Here is a 15,870-nt window from a genome sequence, read left to right as displayed (position 1 = left end):
ATATATATGTATAATGTAGACATAATTTTGGTCTTCCATAAAAACAAAAGGGCTGAAAAAAATGTCATGGGGGGTCTGGGAGTCCTCCCCCAACAGGGTCTCAAGGGGCAGTGCCCCGAATCTGGCAGTTCAGGAGGCTGAAGGCCCCCGGCCAAAAACACATTTTACACTCATAAAAACTCTCCTGGTACAACTTATGATCATAAAATAAACCAAAATAATCATTTAAAAAACTAATAAACTCACCAAAAATGTTCAACTTGACTTCAATAATTTCACAATATTTATAGTCACATGAATTTGTTCTCCAATACTATTGATGCTGAAGTTGTTTCATGTGCATGTCAATTTTCACATCGTAATTAAGTCACAATAATTTCTCAATTTATGCAGCAAATACATTATACTTCTTTTTTTTTTTTAAATCTGTTAAATAAATACCCACGTACATCAGCTATATACAAATATTCCCATGCATTCACTAGTCTTTTCCTCCAAGGGACACAACCTGTTGATATGCCAGTCAAGCTCTTTTTTCGGCTTTGGGAAGGATTTCTTTAGCCTTCCTTTTTGTCACCAATGACTTTTATGACTCAATGTGCAATCATTTCTGTGAGAGCCTTTTCCTTTCAAGCTGGTGCTTGTCTTAGCGACATGCAATGCGCATATTTAGACAGAGGGCTACATCTGTTGTCTCGTGCAAGAAATCTCTCTTCTTATAACAATTAATTGCACTTTTTCCAGATGCCATCTGAGCTTAAATTTTTCTGTATGCAGCTTCTTTTGTAGGTTCTGTTCCAAACTCTTACAACCGTGATAACCGTAATTCAGATATTTATTGCAGAAGTAAAAAATGACAGTCCTCTAGCGTTCAGTTTTTTAAAAAACTGACCAACTAAATTTCCGTCAACTTTTCGCTTCAGCCACAAACATGCCAACCCCTGGCGAGGTAAAAGTGTAATCCAAGTGGACAAAAAGAGTAATCCAAGCAGAAAAAGTAATCCACATATAACATGATAAAAATTCAATGAGCACATGTACAAAATGATTTATTTATTCCTCTAGACTTTTAACATCAATTACTGCTGCAAGTTTTTGTATATAATGCTTTGAGGTTCAAAAAGCAAGACTCTCATATTGCATTTCAAATCACTTTGTACCAGCTGAGACTATGAATGTTTTGCACACCAGTAGAGCACTAAGTGCTGGGTTATTACAGAGCCTGGGTCTAAATTAAGTTTTACTTTTGTTAACAATACAGAACCATCTCTCAAAGTCAGCATTAGAATGGTAAAGAACCAATATTCCTTTCATAACCTGACAAAGAAGAGGAAATTTATATCTGTCAGTTATTGGGTCTTTTAGCTGGGAAATAAGATGAAAAAAATCAACTCTGTCCACATCAAATACATTGTCAGGTAGAGTGCCAACTTGATACTTCAGGAGTTCTCCTTCTAATGTATCAGCAGCCTTTCCTGTAGCATGGTGCATCATATGACAGAGACAACCTGATATGTACAATGATGTTACAAAATACAGAATGCGACTCCTTTGTGAATTCCAGTCATCACTGATGCAGTGTCAGCTGAAAACCCCATAGTTCTGCCAACTTAGTTTATTCAAAGCATTCTCAAGCAAATAAAAAAAAAATGTTTTCTCCAGTGGAATCTACTGTTGATTCTGGTAATGAAAGAAGAGAACTCTGACTCTGCCCTTTTTGTTGTCTCTTACACAGACTGTGTACAACTTTTTGTCATCATAATCACTACTCCTGTCTGTTGCAATACTAAATGGCCCAATTTTCATGCCTTCTGCAATTTTAAGTGAAGGATCTTCTGCTAAACACCTAACAATATTAGATGATTTTGTTCTTTGCACATGCATATTTTCTGCACTTTTGGAATCAGGTAACATCCATTTGAAGAAAGGACCAATGTAGTCTTCTACTGCTTTTGGTAGTCCATGTTCTATTAAGAACTCAGTACATAATGCCTCTGCATTTATAAAATTCGTGTCCACAATTAAGTTCTGATGTAAAAGAGAAGTTACCTTAGTACTGGAGTTAGTAAAACGAGTTAATTCAAGGTGTTTTTGTTTTACCACCATGACCAGTATTGGTAGCCTGCAAGGGGTGTGAAGCTGCCCTAGAATGGAATGCAGTATTGTGTAATTCATGTATTCATCTCTGAATCGGTTTTTGGTCTTTTCCAAATCCATCTGTGAAATTATTTGAAAAACATTTTTGCTCTAACACATGCATGGACTAGAAAAAATCTTACTTGACTTTTAGCGCCAAATACCTACAGACTGATTCTGTACCAGATATGAATTAGAACAAAGAATCTGTGAGCAAAGATTACAAGTTAAAATACCAGTCTGTTCTATCCCAAGCCATACAACTGCTATGAACAGGAACCGAGGTTAAAAGTATAAACCAGTATATTTCTTGGAAATAGGGCAACTGCTATAAACAGAACATAATACTGTTAGGAACGTGCATGCAAGTCTTCGGACAAGCGTACTCTTATGTCATAATTACACAGAATACGGTCTGTGGGATTATTGGAATGTTAATAAAAATGATAAAACAAATTAATTTTTTTTGGAGTGGGATATACCGAAAATGCGTAATCTGAATACAGTTACGCATAAGGCGTAATTCAGTGGAAAAAAGCGTAATCATTACACCAAAAGCATAATGGTTGGCATGTATGCAGTCAATCTCATTTCCATATGTTTTTAAAAACTTTTATCTAAACTTTTCGTGTCATGGTATCTCAGCAACTCGGGATGCCATGTTTTGCAAGCAAGCTTCTTTCCATTGCCATTAGTTTCCATTACAAAGATTCATTGGAATTCTCTTTACAAGAATCGTGTACTAACTAATATATGGAACGAATAATTTACAAGGGTCGTTGCAGAATGGGGACAGACCATTTTTTAGAAACCGGATCATAAATTATATAGAAAAATGAACTATATCAAGAAAAATCTGATTCAGGTCAGTAAAAAAGCGGAACTCTGCTTTTAAAACAGAGTAAATCATATCTGAAAAAAGACAGTTTGGAGAGAGAGACCATCCTGTCTACTTGCTGAATTTTTACCATCTGAATGAACTGAAACAATCTTTGAATTATGTTCCTAATTTTCTTTTTCTTTTTCTAAATCTCTTGAGAATTATTGACTTAAATTATATCACAGGTTAAATTCAGAGGTCTGGACACTTTAGAAATGAGGGTTTTTTTTATAATTTCCTTTCTTATTGTTCAACATTTTTCATCTTGTTAAAGAATTTCTGTAAATGGTTAATCTAAATACACATCTCTATAAATAAAAGGATTTGTTCACTTACCAATTCTTCTGTAGGTGTTTGGGTTTCTACATGACTTGAGCAAAAGAAGCGAACATCCCTGTCAGAATCAGATTGAAGTGATTGCAAGGTTTTCAACAGCTCTTCGTGAAAAGGGTTCTTTGAGGAAGTAAAATAATCTGGAAGAAAACAAACTTATCATCACTATCATTATTATCCTGTTAACAAATATTCATCACAAACACTCATTCGTATCCACAGATTATCAGCACTGTCCAATAAAGTTATTTTGATCAGAATACTCACAGAACCACAAAATGAACACTGTGTGTTGCATCTGACATCCAGAAATTTACTCCACCTCAGCTCCAGGAGTATGATGACTTACCTGGAGTAAGAGATGGGGCAACAGCCTCATTTGTATCAAGTACCAACATTACTGGGAGGACATTTATCTCTACTCCCTGCTGTCAGTACTTGGCTGAAACAAGTTCAGTTGTCCACTTCATTTAATTAGTCATAAAACGTGATTAGTGTCAGTTACAGCATGTTCTTGTTGTATGCTAACAATTTTAATACCCCTTTACACACAATTACAAATGCATTTGCACTGGCTAATTTTCAGAAAATTCCAGTTCTAAATATAAACTACGGTGAATTGTTCTGATAACATGAACCGATTTCAAAGGTCACAAGTTAATAGTCTGTGCAAATCTGTGGAAGTTCAATTGGGTGCAACATATGGAAACCAATTGTGGCACTTGTCGTTCAATTCAGGTTACAGTGTCATGGGAAATAACACACTAGTTACCTCAAAACACTATAAAAGGGACATAAGTAACCATTTAAATGTATCCTATATGGACAGATATGTTTATATTGAGGTTTAAACAATGAAATCAAGCAGTATATCAACCTGTAACCTTAAATTCACAATGAAAAAGCAAGAATTTTGGAACCATGCCAAAGACAGCAGCACATCAAATTTCGTTCAGTCTGACCACACCATACTGAAGGTACTGCTTGTAAGATAATGTCCATTATTAAACAAAGTCACATTTGACCATCAAAATTAGGTCAGAGTTACCACCACCTGTTCAGGTCTTGAAACTGTGCCAAGTCATGTAAATATTCAAATATGAAATATGCCTGGTGTGGTTCAATATGGTTTTGTCACATGCACACACACACACACACATTTCACTTACACAGCTAGTGTTAGCAGTCACATTCCTTGACAAATATGAAGCTACTTTATGAGCTTCAAAAGTTTTATCAAAGTCACCAGAAGGTCAATAGGTCATAAATACATATCTGCATATCAAATTTTGTTCAGTCAGATAATACTGGACATCTTGTTTACAGTCAGATAATACTGGACATCTTGTTAACCATCAGATAATACTGGACATCTTGTTTACAGTCAGATAATACTGGACATCTTGTTTACAGTCAGATAATACTGGACATCTTGTTTACAAGCTAATGACCTTCACTTACAACAATGTATTGCCATATGATTCTGAAAATAATGTCCTTTACTAGAACCTAATCAGGACATGGGCCCTATTCAAGGTAATCTCAGTATCCAACTGGGTCCTGACTGACTTTTGAAATGTCTTGTTTACATAAAAACAAGTGTGATGGAGGGATAGTTGAAACCAATAACTTCCTTTCTTCGGGAAGTGGAAGACAAAACATAGGTCTTCCACAATTCATGAACTGTATTTCTCCAAGAAATTTATATCACATTAAATAATGATAATGCAATTAGTGACATATTACACTGTCTTGTGAATTGTTTACCTCGGTTCACTATGTAAAAGGACATGCACCTGGCTACAGTTATTCGGACATTGGGCACAGGATCTTGTCCTAGTTTCAGCAAACTTGGCATCAACTCTTTGGCAAACTGTTCACAGCTCAAGGATTCTTCCTTTAATATGGCCTCGCAGAGTTGAACAAAGCTGAAACACACAAGACAAACGAACTTGTTTTTAAATATATAATGTAAATGAAGGTCATTTTCTAACAGGAGTCATCATGATGCAAGTTTTGATTTGGCTAAATCAGGTTTTATTTTTTTTTTTATCCTACTGCATTGTAACATTCCACTACAATGAAACAAATGTAAAAAGAAACAAATGTAAAAAAAAAGGCAGGTATGTAAGTATTGTATGTTTTGTTCTTCCATGGCTCTATTTATGCAGGTTCCTGGTTGAAACTATATGCTATTGTTGTTGTTGTTGTGGGGTTTAACGCCATTTTTCAGCACACGATAGGCTATACATGGCGGCCAGTATTAATGGTGGAGGATGAACATGGGAAAACCCCAGAAAGAACCACCAACCCACGAGAAGCTACTGGCAAGCTTTCTCACATACCCACATTGGCTGAATCCGAGACTCAACCCACGCAGAGGTGAGATGGCAGTGATCCATAACAGAGAGCACTTCAGACCACTCGGCCACTCGGGACCCCATATATGGTATTAAATGACTGCTTACAGAATACCACCTGCAATCCATCAAGTATAAATACACTCTTTAAAATGACCTGAAATAACTATAAATACATTCATGCCAATCCCTCTGTGAGGTATAAGCTTAATTATTGCCATTATTAAGTGGCAAAAAAGTGCCTTTTGGGAATAAAAAGTGTGATCTATATATAAGTGCCATAATTACAGCACATATGAAAAAGATACTGTTATTTTTGCAACTAACCTGGTCCTGCAGCTGGTCAGAAGTCTTGTCTCAATTAAATACACATTACACCAGCATCATGATTTTATGAAACAATCACATTTCTGTAATTTTTGCTATTCCATAAATCAAGATTTTAAGGGTCATTTCTGTAGGACTTGTTGTCAAATCATATGGGCTGACAGGTTTGCACCTGTCATTGCTATATCTCTGACATTTCTCCACTGAAAAAAAAAAATATTTTTCCCTAAAAGGTGTTTACTTACAGCTGCCTCTTGCTCCACTTCTGATTGTGTGCAAATTTGCCCATCAGTTGATTAACAAGGTACCTCATCAGTTTTTCCTCCTGGCTTGAATTCAGCCTTCTCAATATCCCACTTATCTGCAACAGTCGAAATATTGAAAGGTAAAGAAAAAGAACGATCATGGCGTTCTGAAAATATTTTAAGTGGGTAAACGTGTTAAAATTTTCAACTTCACCTGTAGTTACTTTCAAATAATTTTAAACTGAATCTGACAGCTGTTTGTACACTGCTTAAAACCTCAAGGGGCTGAGCATTGGACATTTCTGAATGAAAGCATTTCCTAGTCAGTTTGGCCAGAGCCACACCATGGCCTCGGGCAGATGTTGCTGACCCACAAGTTTTGCACACAAAAAAAATATTAAAAAATGTAGGAATTAGCTTTCTGCATTAAGAGCGCAGCTCATAAAAGGCTTTGCTGTTCTCCAGCCAATTTGAATGTCTATGACAAAGCAGGCTAAGAGCAGAAACCTAGTCACTCAAAGGTACTAATGCTCTACTGTCCAAAAAGAATTTCCAGGAATTCAGTGCAAGACCGTTTCTTCTTTATAAACTACTCAGTGTTGAAACAATCTCCGATAATTTTGTGGGACAATATTTTACAATTAGCTTCTATGGTGGCCATGTTGAATAATAGAGCAGCAAGTTTTTTATTCAGGACCAATCATATACCTTAAGAAGTCTGCTGGTGAAAATCCCATGCTGACATGACTTTCTGCTCAGCAATTGTAGCAAGATTTTCAAGACGGCTGCATAACCCTTTTTATTTACGACAACTATATTCTTCTAATGAAAACACCCTACTGATGTGACTTTCATTCAAGAGGAAAACCGGATTTTCAATATGGCTGCAACCCTGAGTCCGTCTCAGTAAAGCAGTTGATTTTTTTTCTTCATAAGATTGACCCGTTTTCAGTAAGGTGTAACAAAATATCAATAACTGCTATTGTAAAGCTGGAAAACATAATTAAAAGTTCATTCATCGACAATATGTTCAACTGAATATTTGTAAAGTACACACAGACTTTATTTACCACTAGTACAGTTGCAAAAACTCAAGTTCCGAACCCTATGCAACTGAATGGCTTGTTGCCATCTCTCAACTTGACATAATTCTTGGAAATTCTTTTCCATTTCACATGATGACAGCAATTATATCTCCCGCCACAAGTCATACTCAAATTGGCATGTGATGTCCAATAAACATAATTGTGTCCTTTCCAGCTTTTATTCACAAGATTCTTAATACTCCTTTTTATTCTTCTGTGTTGATTATTAAGGCTTTTCTAGAAGCTTATTTTCCCTTTCATCTTAAACATGCCTTGCTTTCTGGACGCCATTTTAAAAAATTCTACAATCAACAGTTTGATCATGCAGACACTTCGCATGAACAAATAGGTGCCGTTTAAAGCAGCTGGGGTGCTGCTGTAAAGTTAGTCTGGTTTCCCAACTAATTTCACTAACTCTAATATGAAACCCGGATAAAAATAAAACACGGATGAACCAATTATCCGGATTTTTCGGCAACAATAATTTTTTTCGGAGTTTTCGCTAGTATGTCGTCTGTATTTTAAGGGTAATTTTCATAAGAATTATGGCAAAATCGTAAGAGCTGGCAGGTCTGTGATACCATCTGTTGAGGAGCAGTGATAAAATTTTCAAGATGGCCGCTATAGTGGTCATATCGGCAGAACCCTTTTCATTTTGGCCAAACTAGACAGCACAAGAAACGTGCTGGTGAAAACCCTAAGGAAACACGACTTTCTGTTCAGGATTGTTACGAGTCTATGCTCCTAAAATAACAGAAAAGGGTGAAAGACAACCAGCTTTGTAAAATTTAACAAATGATTGATTTTCCAAGAATATAAAGTGAAAATCAGAAAAAAAGAACTTGTGGTATTGCAAATTAAATCCCAAAATAATCCAAGAATCATAGACACAAGTCCTAGCAACTTAAAGTCTGAATAAAATTCAGTAAAAAGCCAGGGAAAAAAATCCCAAAACTAAAGTAAACATGTCTGTGGTAGCTATTTAAGTGTTGATGAGTCGTAAGTCTTTTGTTGAATCACAGAAATATAATTCCAGGTTTGAATATATTATAAATTCCAGTGAATGTCTCTATCCAAAAATTTTATCAAAGCACTTTTGTATTTCCAGAGAAAATAATCACTTGAATTCAATAATTTGAAGGAAAAAAACATTCCAGCCCAATATAAATATAAAAACTGGTCACAACAGATAATACAACCTGAAAGTACTAGATGTTAAAGCACAAATAACAACTTATAACTTGTAGCAAGAAGGCAATCCACAAATATTGGCATTCTATTAATAAAAGTGAAATGCACAGTAATTCTATACTACATACCAGTCTCAAGGCTTCGCGTCTGACCTCAGCCACCTTGTCCTCAGCAAGAACCATTCCCAGAGGAAGCAAGTGCTCACAGATCTCCTGTGCCAAGAACAGTTCTGATATGAGCACCAGTTGTCTGGAAATAGAGGAGAACTGAACATTATACCTCATCCGCAAATGACACTGAGATGATGCTACCATCTCCAAATGCAGCAAAGATTTATGCTGCTGTACATATGAATTATGTACTAGGTACACACATTAGGCAACAATTATGCTGTACAGATTAATACTTGTCTACCAGGGTACACACTTTAGGCAACATGATGCTGTACAGAAAACTTTAGATCACAACAAAGGTATACAGAATAATACTATGTACCCGGGTACACACTTTAGGTAATTAGAAGAAATTATCAAGTTATGTCCACCTTTTTTTTGCATACTCACTTAGGGCTGTTCCATTTAAACATACATGGTACCCAGGGAATGCAGTCTTTTTTTTAAATATATGCTAGGGTACTTTGATTCACAGAGCTCATATTAAAATGTTAAGACAATTCTAAATTGCATCTTTAGGTGAGTATCCCACTACAAAAGTGCCTTTCCTGGGTCCCATGTATGTTTTAGTGAACAGCCCTTTAAACATAATAAAATGCATATACTTTTGTATGTACCCTCCCTCTCTCTCTCTACATATACACACGCACACAAAACAGAATCCCCTAATCTCAATATACTCTACTAAATTTGGAAGGAAAGACGAAAAACTTAAAATATCAAACTATGACCTCGATCTTCTAAACAGACCTACCATGGTGTCTGAAATATTTTCTTATGGTGACATTCAAGTTTATACAGTTATATACCTTGATCTCCAATGGTCAAGTTAGAGTAAAGAGATGGACAATAGAAATGTTGAGCTGTGACCAAGACCTTGCATACAAGATCCCTTTTGTGACACATGACGCATCTAGGGATGTATAATTATACAAAGTTTCAGACAATCTTAAAATGGTATTAAAGTTGTAAAGAAAGGAAAGTGTGAAGGAAAAAACATAAAATAGCGAGCCGTGACTATGGCCTGGAAGATAGGAGCCCAATGTGGTACGCGACACCTTTAAGTGATGATGTTGAAGCATACAAAGTTTCATCCCTTGATCTCAAATGGCTTTTAAGCCACAGAGAAAAGCAAAAACAAATGGACAGATGAAAGTAAATGTGGATATGACATTTCCAGCTCTTTTTCTCACTAAGGCGGGCGACAATACATTCTTTTCTTTCACCGACTTCAGTGCCAAAAATTCAGCATCACCATTTCAGGGCTGGAAGAAAGCTTGGAATTTCACCCACTTCAAAGAATTTCACATATCCATATTTGGTATTAAAATGTTGCACACGAACAAGACTGCTCTGGTGACCTAATGGTTAGCGCAACTGCCTTGGATGTGGGAGGTTGCAGGTTTGAACCCTGACCTAGTCATACAAAAGGCTTATAAAAATGGTACCAACAGCTGCCTTGCTAGGCACTCAGCATTAAGAGTGTTAGGACTGGTCAGCCTAGTGTGTGACATGATGCTACATGTATGCGGCATGAAGCCCCAGTGCTAGACATCACTATAAACTGCCACACTGCAGATATCAAAGCAATATGGATGAAAAACTGTTAAAGCTATGTTAAAAATTCAAATCTTACACACACACACACACACATACAAACAGAAGTTGTTTTGCTTGCTGGTGGGGAGGAATAAGGTGCTGAAAAAATGCAGGCTTTAAAGGCAATTTTACATCCAATCTGCCCCTAGTTTAATTTTGGATATGATTTGCTGTTTAATTGAGGCTATACAAATTTTTAAAAGTTTTGAAAATCGTATTTATTTACGTAGCAACATATGAAATATTTAGACTTAATTACAGAAACAAAGTGGCATCTTAACACCTTAGTCAAAATATGAAATATTTACAATGTTGTAGCATGTTCATTCCTGCCAACAGTGGACTTAATTACACAAACAACCTTGAGTGCAAGTTGAGTGCATCTTTTCACCAGCTCAGGTTACATAATTATCGTTACTATACCAAGCACATAGAAGCCCTGGTGGTGAATAAACTCGACTGGCAGCAAGCAGTTAACTCTTTCTTTGAACCTATCGACAGGACATCAAAGACAAAAAGTTATTTTTATTACAAAGCAGGCCGATCTCAGAAGCCGACTTTGGTTACTTTTTTTGTAAAGGATATCAATACAAAAGTTATTTTATTGCAAAGCAAGCCGACATCGGAAGCTGACTATGGATTCTGTGAAGTGAGCCGATTTTTTTTTAATACACAAAGATGCTAGAGCCATTGCCACATCTCTTCCCCTCCATTTTAATTTCAGTCCTAAATGCAGATAGCTATACACAAACATACAACTCCTAGTTTTTTCCTCTGCTATAGTGCAAAGTCATATTTATAAATAAAATCTGAATTAGCACTGGCTCATTTTATTTATTCTTTACTCTCTCTTTCTGAGAATGACTCCAGACAATTATACACAACTGTTCAAATGTTAATCTCAAACACACTGCAGGGCCATTATTTTGATCTATATGACTGTTCAGTTAAAGTAAATTACAAGCTGAGATACAAGATTTTTCATAAACTCACAACACTGTATTGTTGGTAAAAAAAATTCGGACCCTTTGGACATATCAAGCATATGCGAATGTTTCATGAAAAGTTACTTCAAGTGTTTTAGCAAGAAAAAAGTATTAGGATTTGAATGGACCTAACAAAACAATTTCAGAAATTAAGCTGATTTGTGCTAATTTTAGATGGATTTTCCATGATGGATTCAACTGGACTGGCTGGTGACTGGTGAATACATGTATTCTATTTACACTCAAAATTTGCCAGTTTTCATATACATTTATGTGCACCAATGAATGTTTTTCATCACCCACCCCCATTAATATTAAATAGGTAACGAATGATTTAAATAAATCTTATATATATATATATATATATATATATAAAAGTTGACAACTGCATCAATGAAGTCTGTAATTTTGCTACCAGATGCCAGACATGGAACAAAAGGCAATCACATAAACATTTCCAGTCGATGAACAAAAGACCTAATAAACTACAAAAAGTTGCTATTTTGAGCTGAATAATAAAAGGGGTGGGGAGTGAGGGTGGAGATGGGAACAATATTTGCAGGGTCTAATGGCAGCAATTTCAACCAACCGACTCTACTCCCAATTCTTACACAGAATCAACAAACTGTTTTGAAAATCTTTTCCACAGTTATGTGAAAATCTTTTCCACAGTTATGCATATGTCATTATTGACGACTATTGGACATAAAGATCAAATATTTCAGTCTCACCTTAATCAATTAAGCAGGTAACAAAAATTGTGATTGTTTTGCATTACCTCCCAAATAAAAAGGTTCTTACGATTCACAAAGCAAGGTTACAATATCAGCAGAACTCAGGACTCAACAGACATCAAATTTGATCAGAGGCCTGGACACTTTCCATAAATAATTTTATCATCATTGTTCTGCTGTTGGATGGGTTTATTTCCTAGTTTTATGTCTGGAAATTTGTATGAAGATACATCATTAGCATTTGGAGGATGACAAACATGAAATTTAAAAAACGTGCAAGAGCCATAATTTACAGCAACAGAAACTATTTAAATTGGAAAAAACAGTTAATTTTTAAGCATATTTCTACTTATTTATGCCAATATATGCAATTTGCATAACCAATAAACCACATAAAAGTCAATATTTTGAGCAAGTATGGATTTCTAGTAACATTTAACAGCACCTCAGCACAATAATGAACATCTAGCACCAAATAAAAGCAAAGCTCTAAAACTTGCAATAATGAAGATTTGCACACGCAAAATTAACCCTTCTAAATATTGAAAAAATAAGATCAAATATTAAATATTAAAGTGTTTTTAAGCAAATATTGCCAAGTCAAAAGACAGTTATTTCACCCACATCATCCCCTAACTTAATTCCCGACACAGTCTTGCTCTCAACTTGGTGCATGCTCTACAAAAAATGTAAGAAAAGTCAACAGAGCAACATGTAGGATTTTATTACCGTTGATAATGGACATAAACACCAACGACCTGGTATATTTAAAGTCTCATCTTATTCAACATTCAAATCAGGACAGAAAAAATGGCTGTCCTTCATGTTTTCCATGACTCTGTCAAGAAAACTTTGGTCTTGCTTCCCGGAGCAAAGTTACAATATCAGTAGAACTCAGGACTCAACAGACATCAAATTTGATCAGAGGCCTGGACACTTCCATAAATTTTATCATCATTGTTCTGCTGTTGGATGGGTTTCTTTCCTAGCTTTCTGTCTGGACATTTCTATGAAGATACAGCATTAGCATTTGGGGGATGACTAACTTCACTCTTATCCAAGGGGTTCATGCATTCATATTTTGGCAGGAAATTCATCAGAAGATCCATAATTGACAGCGACAGAAGTCATTAAATTTGCAAAAACAGTTTATCTTCAAGCACCAAAAAACCATAAAAAAGTCAATATTTTAAGAAAGTATAGACATAGAGGCATTTAACAGCATCTCAGCACTTTTATGGATATCTGGTGCCATATACAAAGTGCTTAAACTGTAATAATTGAGGCATACAAAAGTTAACCCTTCTAAATAAATGTAAAAATATGATCAAATATTGACGAGTAGGCAGTCTAAAGTATGTTTACATAAATACTGCAAATACTAAAGGCAGCTATTTCACCCAAATAGTCCCCTAGCATAATTCCCAACATTGCCTTGATTTCAGTTGGTGCTGGCTCTATCAATATTTAAGAATGTATTTAAAATCCTATTTGTTAACAGCGCAATATATAGGAGTTTTTTTACTGTTTTTTTACTGTTGATGGACAGCAACATAAATGACCTGGTATCTCTTTAGTCTCATCCTATTCAAACTTCAAAGCAGGACAGAAGTGAGGGTGGTCTTGTATGTTTTCTATCAACTTCTAAAGAAACCGGGCATCTCTTTAGTCTCAGCCTATTCAACATTCAAAGCAGGACAGAAGTGAGGGTGGTCTTGTATGTTTTCTATCAACTTCTAAAGAAATCTGGTATTGCTTCAGAAAGCAAAGTTACAATATCAGCTGAACTCAGGACTCAACAGACATCAAATTTGATCAGAGGCCTGGACACTTTAATAAATAAATTTGTCATCATTGTTCTGCTGTTGGATGGGTTTCTTTCCTAGTTTTCTGTCTGGAAACTTTTATAATGATACTGATTAGCATTTGGGAGATGACAAACATGAAATTTAAGTTACATGCAAGAAGTTCATGTATGCATATTTGGCAGGAAATTTGTTGCAAGAGCCATAATTTACAGCAATAGAAGCTACTTAAATTTGCAAAAACAGTTAATTTTTAACCATATTTCTACTTATTTCTGTATATATACGCAATCTGCACAACCAATAAGCCACATAAAAGTCAACTTGTGCATGCTCTACAAAAATGTGTAAAAAATAAGTCAACACAGCAACATGTAGGATCTTATTACCGTTGATAATGGACACAAACACCAATGACCTGGTATCTTTAAAGTCTTATTCAACATTCAAATCAGGACAGAAAAAATGGTTGTCCTTCATGTTTTCCATCACGCTGTCAAGAAAACTTTGCCAGAGCAAAGTTACAATATCATCAGAACTCAGGACTCAACAGACATCAAATTTGATCAGAGGCCTGGACACTTTCCATAAATAAATTTGTCATCATTGTTCTGCTGTTGGATGGGTTTCTTTCCTAGCTTTCTGTCTGGAAACTTTTATGATGATACAGATTAGCATTTGGGAGATGACAAACATGAAATTTCAGTCACATGCAAGAAGTTCATGTATGCATATTTGGCAGGAAATTTGTTGCAAGAGCCATAATTTACAGCAATAGAAGCTATTTAAATTGAAAAAAACAGTTAATTTTTAAGCATATTTCTACTTATTTATGCCAATATATGCAACTTGCACAACCAATAAACCATATAAAAGTCAATATTTTGAGCAACCCGATGGATTTCTAGTAACATTTAACAGCACTTCAGCACAATAATGAACATCTGGTACCAAACAAAAGCAAAGCTCTAAAACTTGCAATAATGAAGATTTGCACACGCAAAATTAACCCTTCTAAATATTCGTAAAAATAAGATCAAATATTGAGCAGGCAGTTTAAAGTGTTTTTAAGCAAATATTGCCAAGTCAAAAGACAGTTATTTCACCCACATCATCCCCTAACTTAATTCCCGACACAGTCTTGCTCTCAACTTGGTGCATGCTCTACAAAAATGTAAGAAAAGTCAACATAGCAACTTGTAGGATTTTATTACCGTTGATAATGGACATAAACACCAACGACCTGGTATATTTAAAGTCTCATCTTATTCAACATTCAAATCAGGACAGAAAAAATGGTTGTCCTTCATGTTTTCCATGACTCTGTCAAGAAAACTTTGGTCTTGCTTCCCGGAGCAAAGTTACAATATCAGTAGAACTCAGGACTCAACAGACATCAAATTTGATCAGAGGCCTGGACACTTTCCATAAATAAATTTGTCATCATTGTTCTGCTGTTGGATGGGTTTCTTTCCTAGCTTTCTGTCTGGACATTTCTATAAAGATACATCATTAGCATTTGGGGGATGACTAACTTCACTCTTATCCAAGGGGTTCATGCATTCATATTTTGGCAGGAAATTCATCAGAAGATCCATAATTGACAGCGACAGAAGTCATTAAATTTGCAAAAACAGTTTATCTTCAAGCACCAAAAAACCATAAAAAAGTCAATATTTTAAGAAAGTATAGATATAGAGGCATTTAACAGCATCTCAGCACAATCATGGATATCTGGTGAATTTATACAAAGTGCTTAAACTGTAATAATAGAGGCATACAAAAGCTAACCCTTCTAAATATATGTAAATGTAAATATATGATCAAATATTGACAAGTAGGCAGTCTAAAATATGTTTACATAAATATTGCAAATACTAAAGGCAGCTATTTCACCCAAATAGTCCCCTAGCATAATTCCCAACATTGCCTTGATTTCAGCTGGTGCTGGCTCTATCAATATTTAAGAATGTATTTAAAATCCTATTTGTTAACAGCGCAATATATAGGAGTTTA

The 15,870-nt window shown here is 35.4% G+C and overlaps 1 protein-coding gene across 3 annotated transcripts in view; it reads right to left on the bottom strand.

Annotated features, from left to right (window-relative positions):
• Window positions 1-15,870, bottom strand: part of LOC149787381 (serine/threonine-protein phosphatase 4 regulatory subunit 1-like) — a 103,763-nt gene that overhangs the window by 10,288 nt on the left and 77,605 nt on the right. For all 3 annotated transcript variants that reach the window (XM_089977967.1, XM_089977969.1, XM_089977968.1), the window contains exons 17-20: window positions 8,686-8,806; window positions 6,282-6,397; window positions 5,117-5,277; window positions 3,353-3,489 (exon numbers count right to left, since the gene is read on the bottom strand). In XM_089977967.1, coding sequence (XP_089834093.1) covers window positions 3,353-3,489; window positions 5,117-5,277; window positions 6,282-6,397; window positions 8,686-8,806 — 535 coding nt within the window. The remainder of the gene's footprint in view (window positions 1-3,352; window positions 3,490-5,116; window positions 5,278-6,281; window positions 6,398-8,685; window positions 8,807-15,870) is intronic.

Source organism: Sinohyriopsis cumingii, chromosome 12 (assembly GCF_028554795.1).
Source record: "Sinohyriopsis cumingii isolate HCF-2022 chromosome 12, ASM2855479v2, whole genome shotgun sequence".
NCBI classification, from domain to species: domain Eukaryota; kingdom Metazoa; phylum Mollusca; class Bivalvia; order Unionida; family Unionidae; genus Sinohyriopsis; species Sinohyriopsis cumingii.
This window is presented reverse-complemented; position numbering and strand designations above follow the sequence as displayed.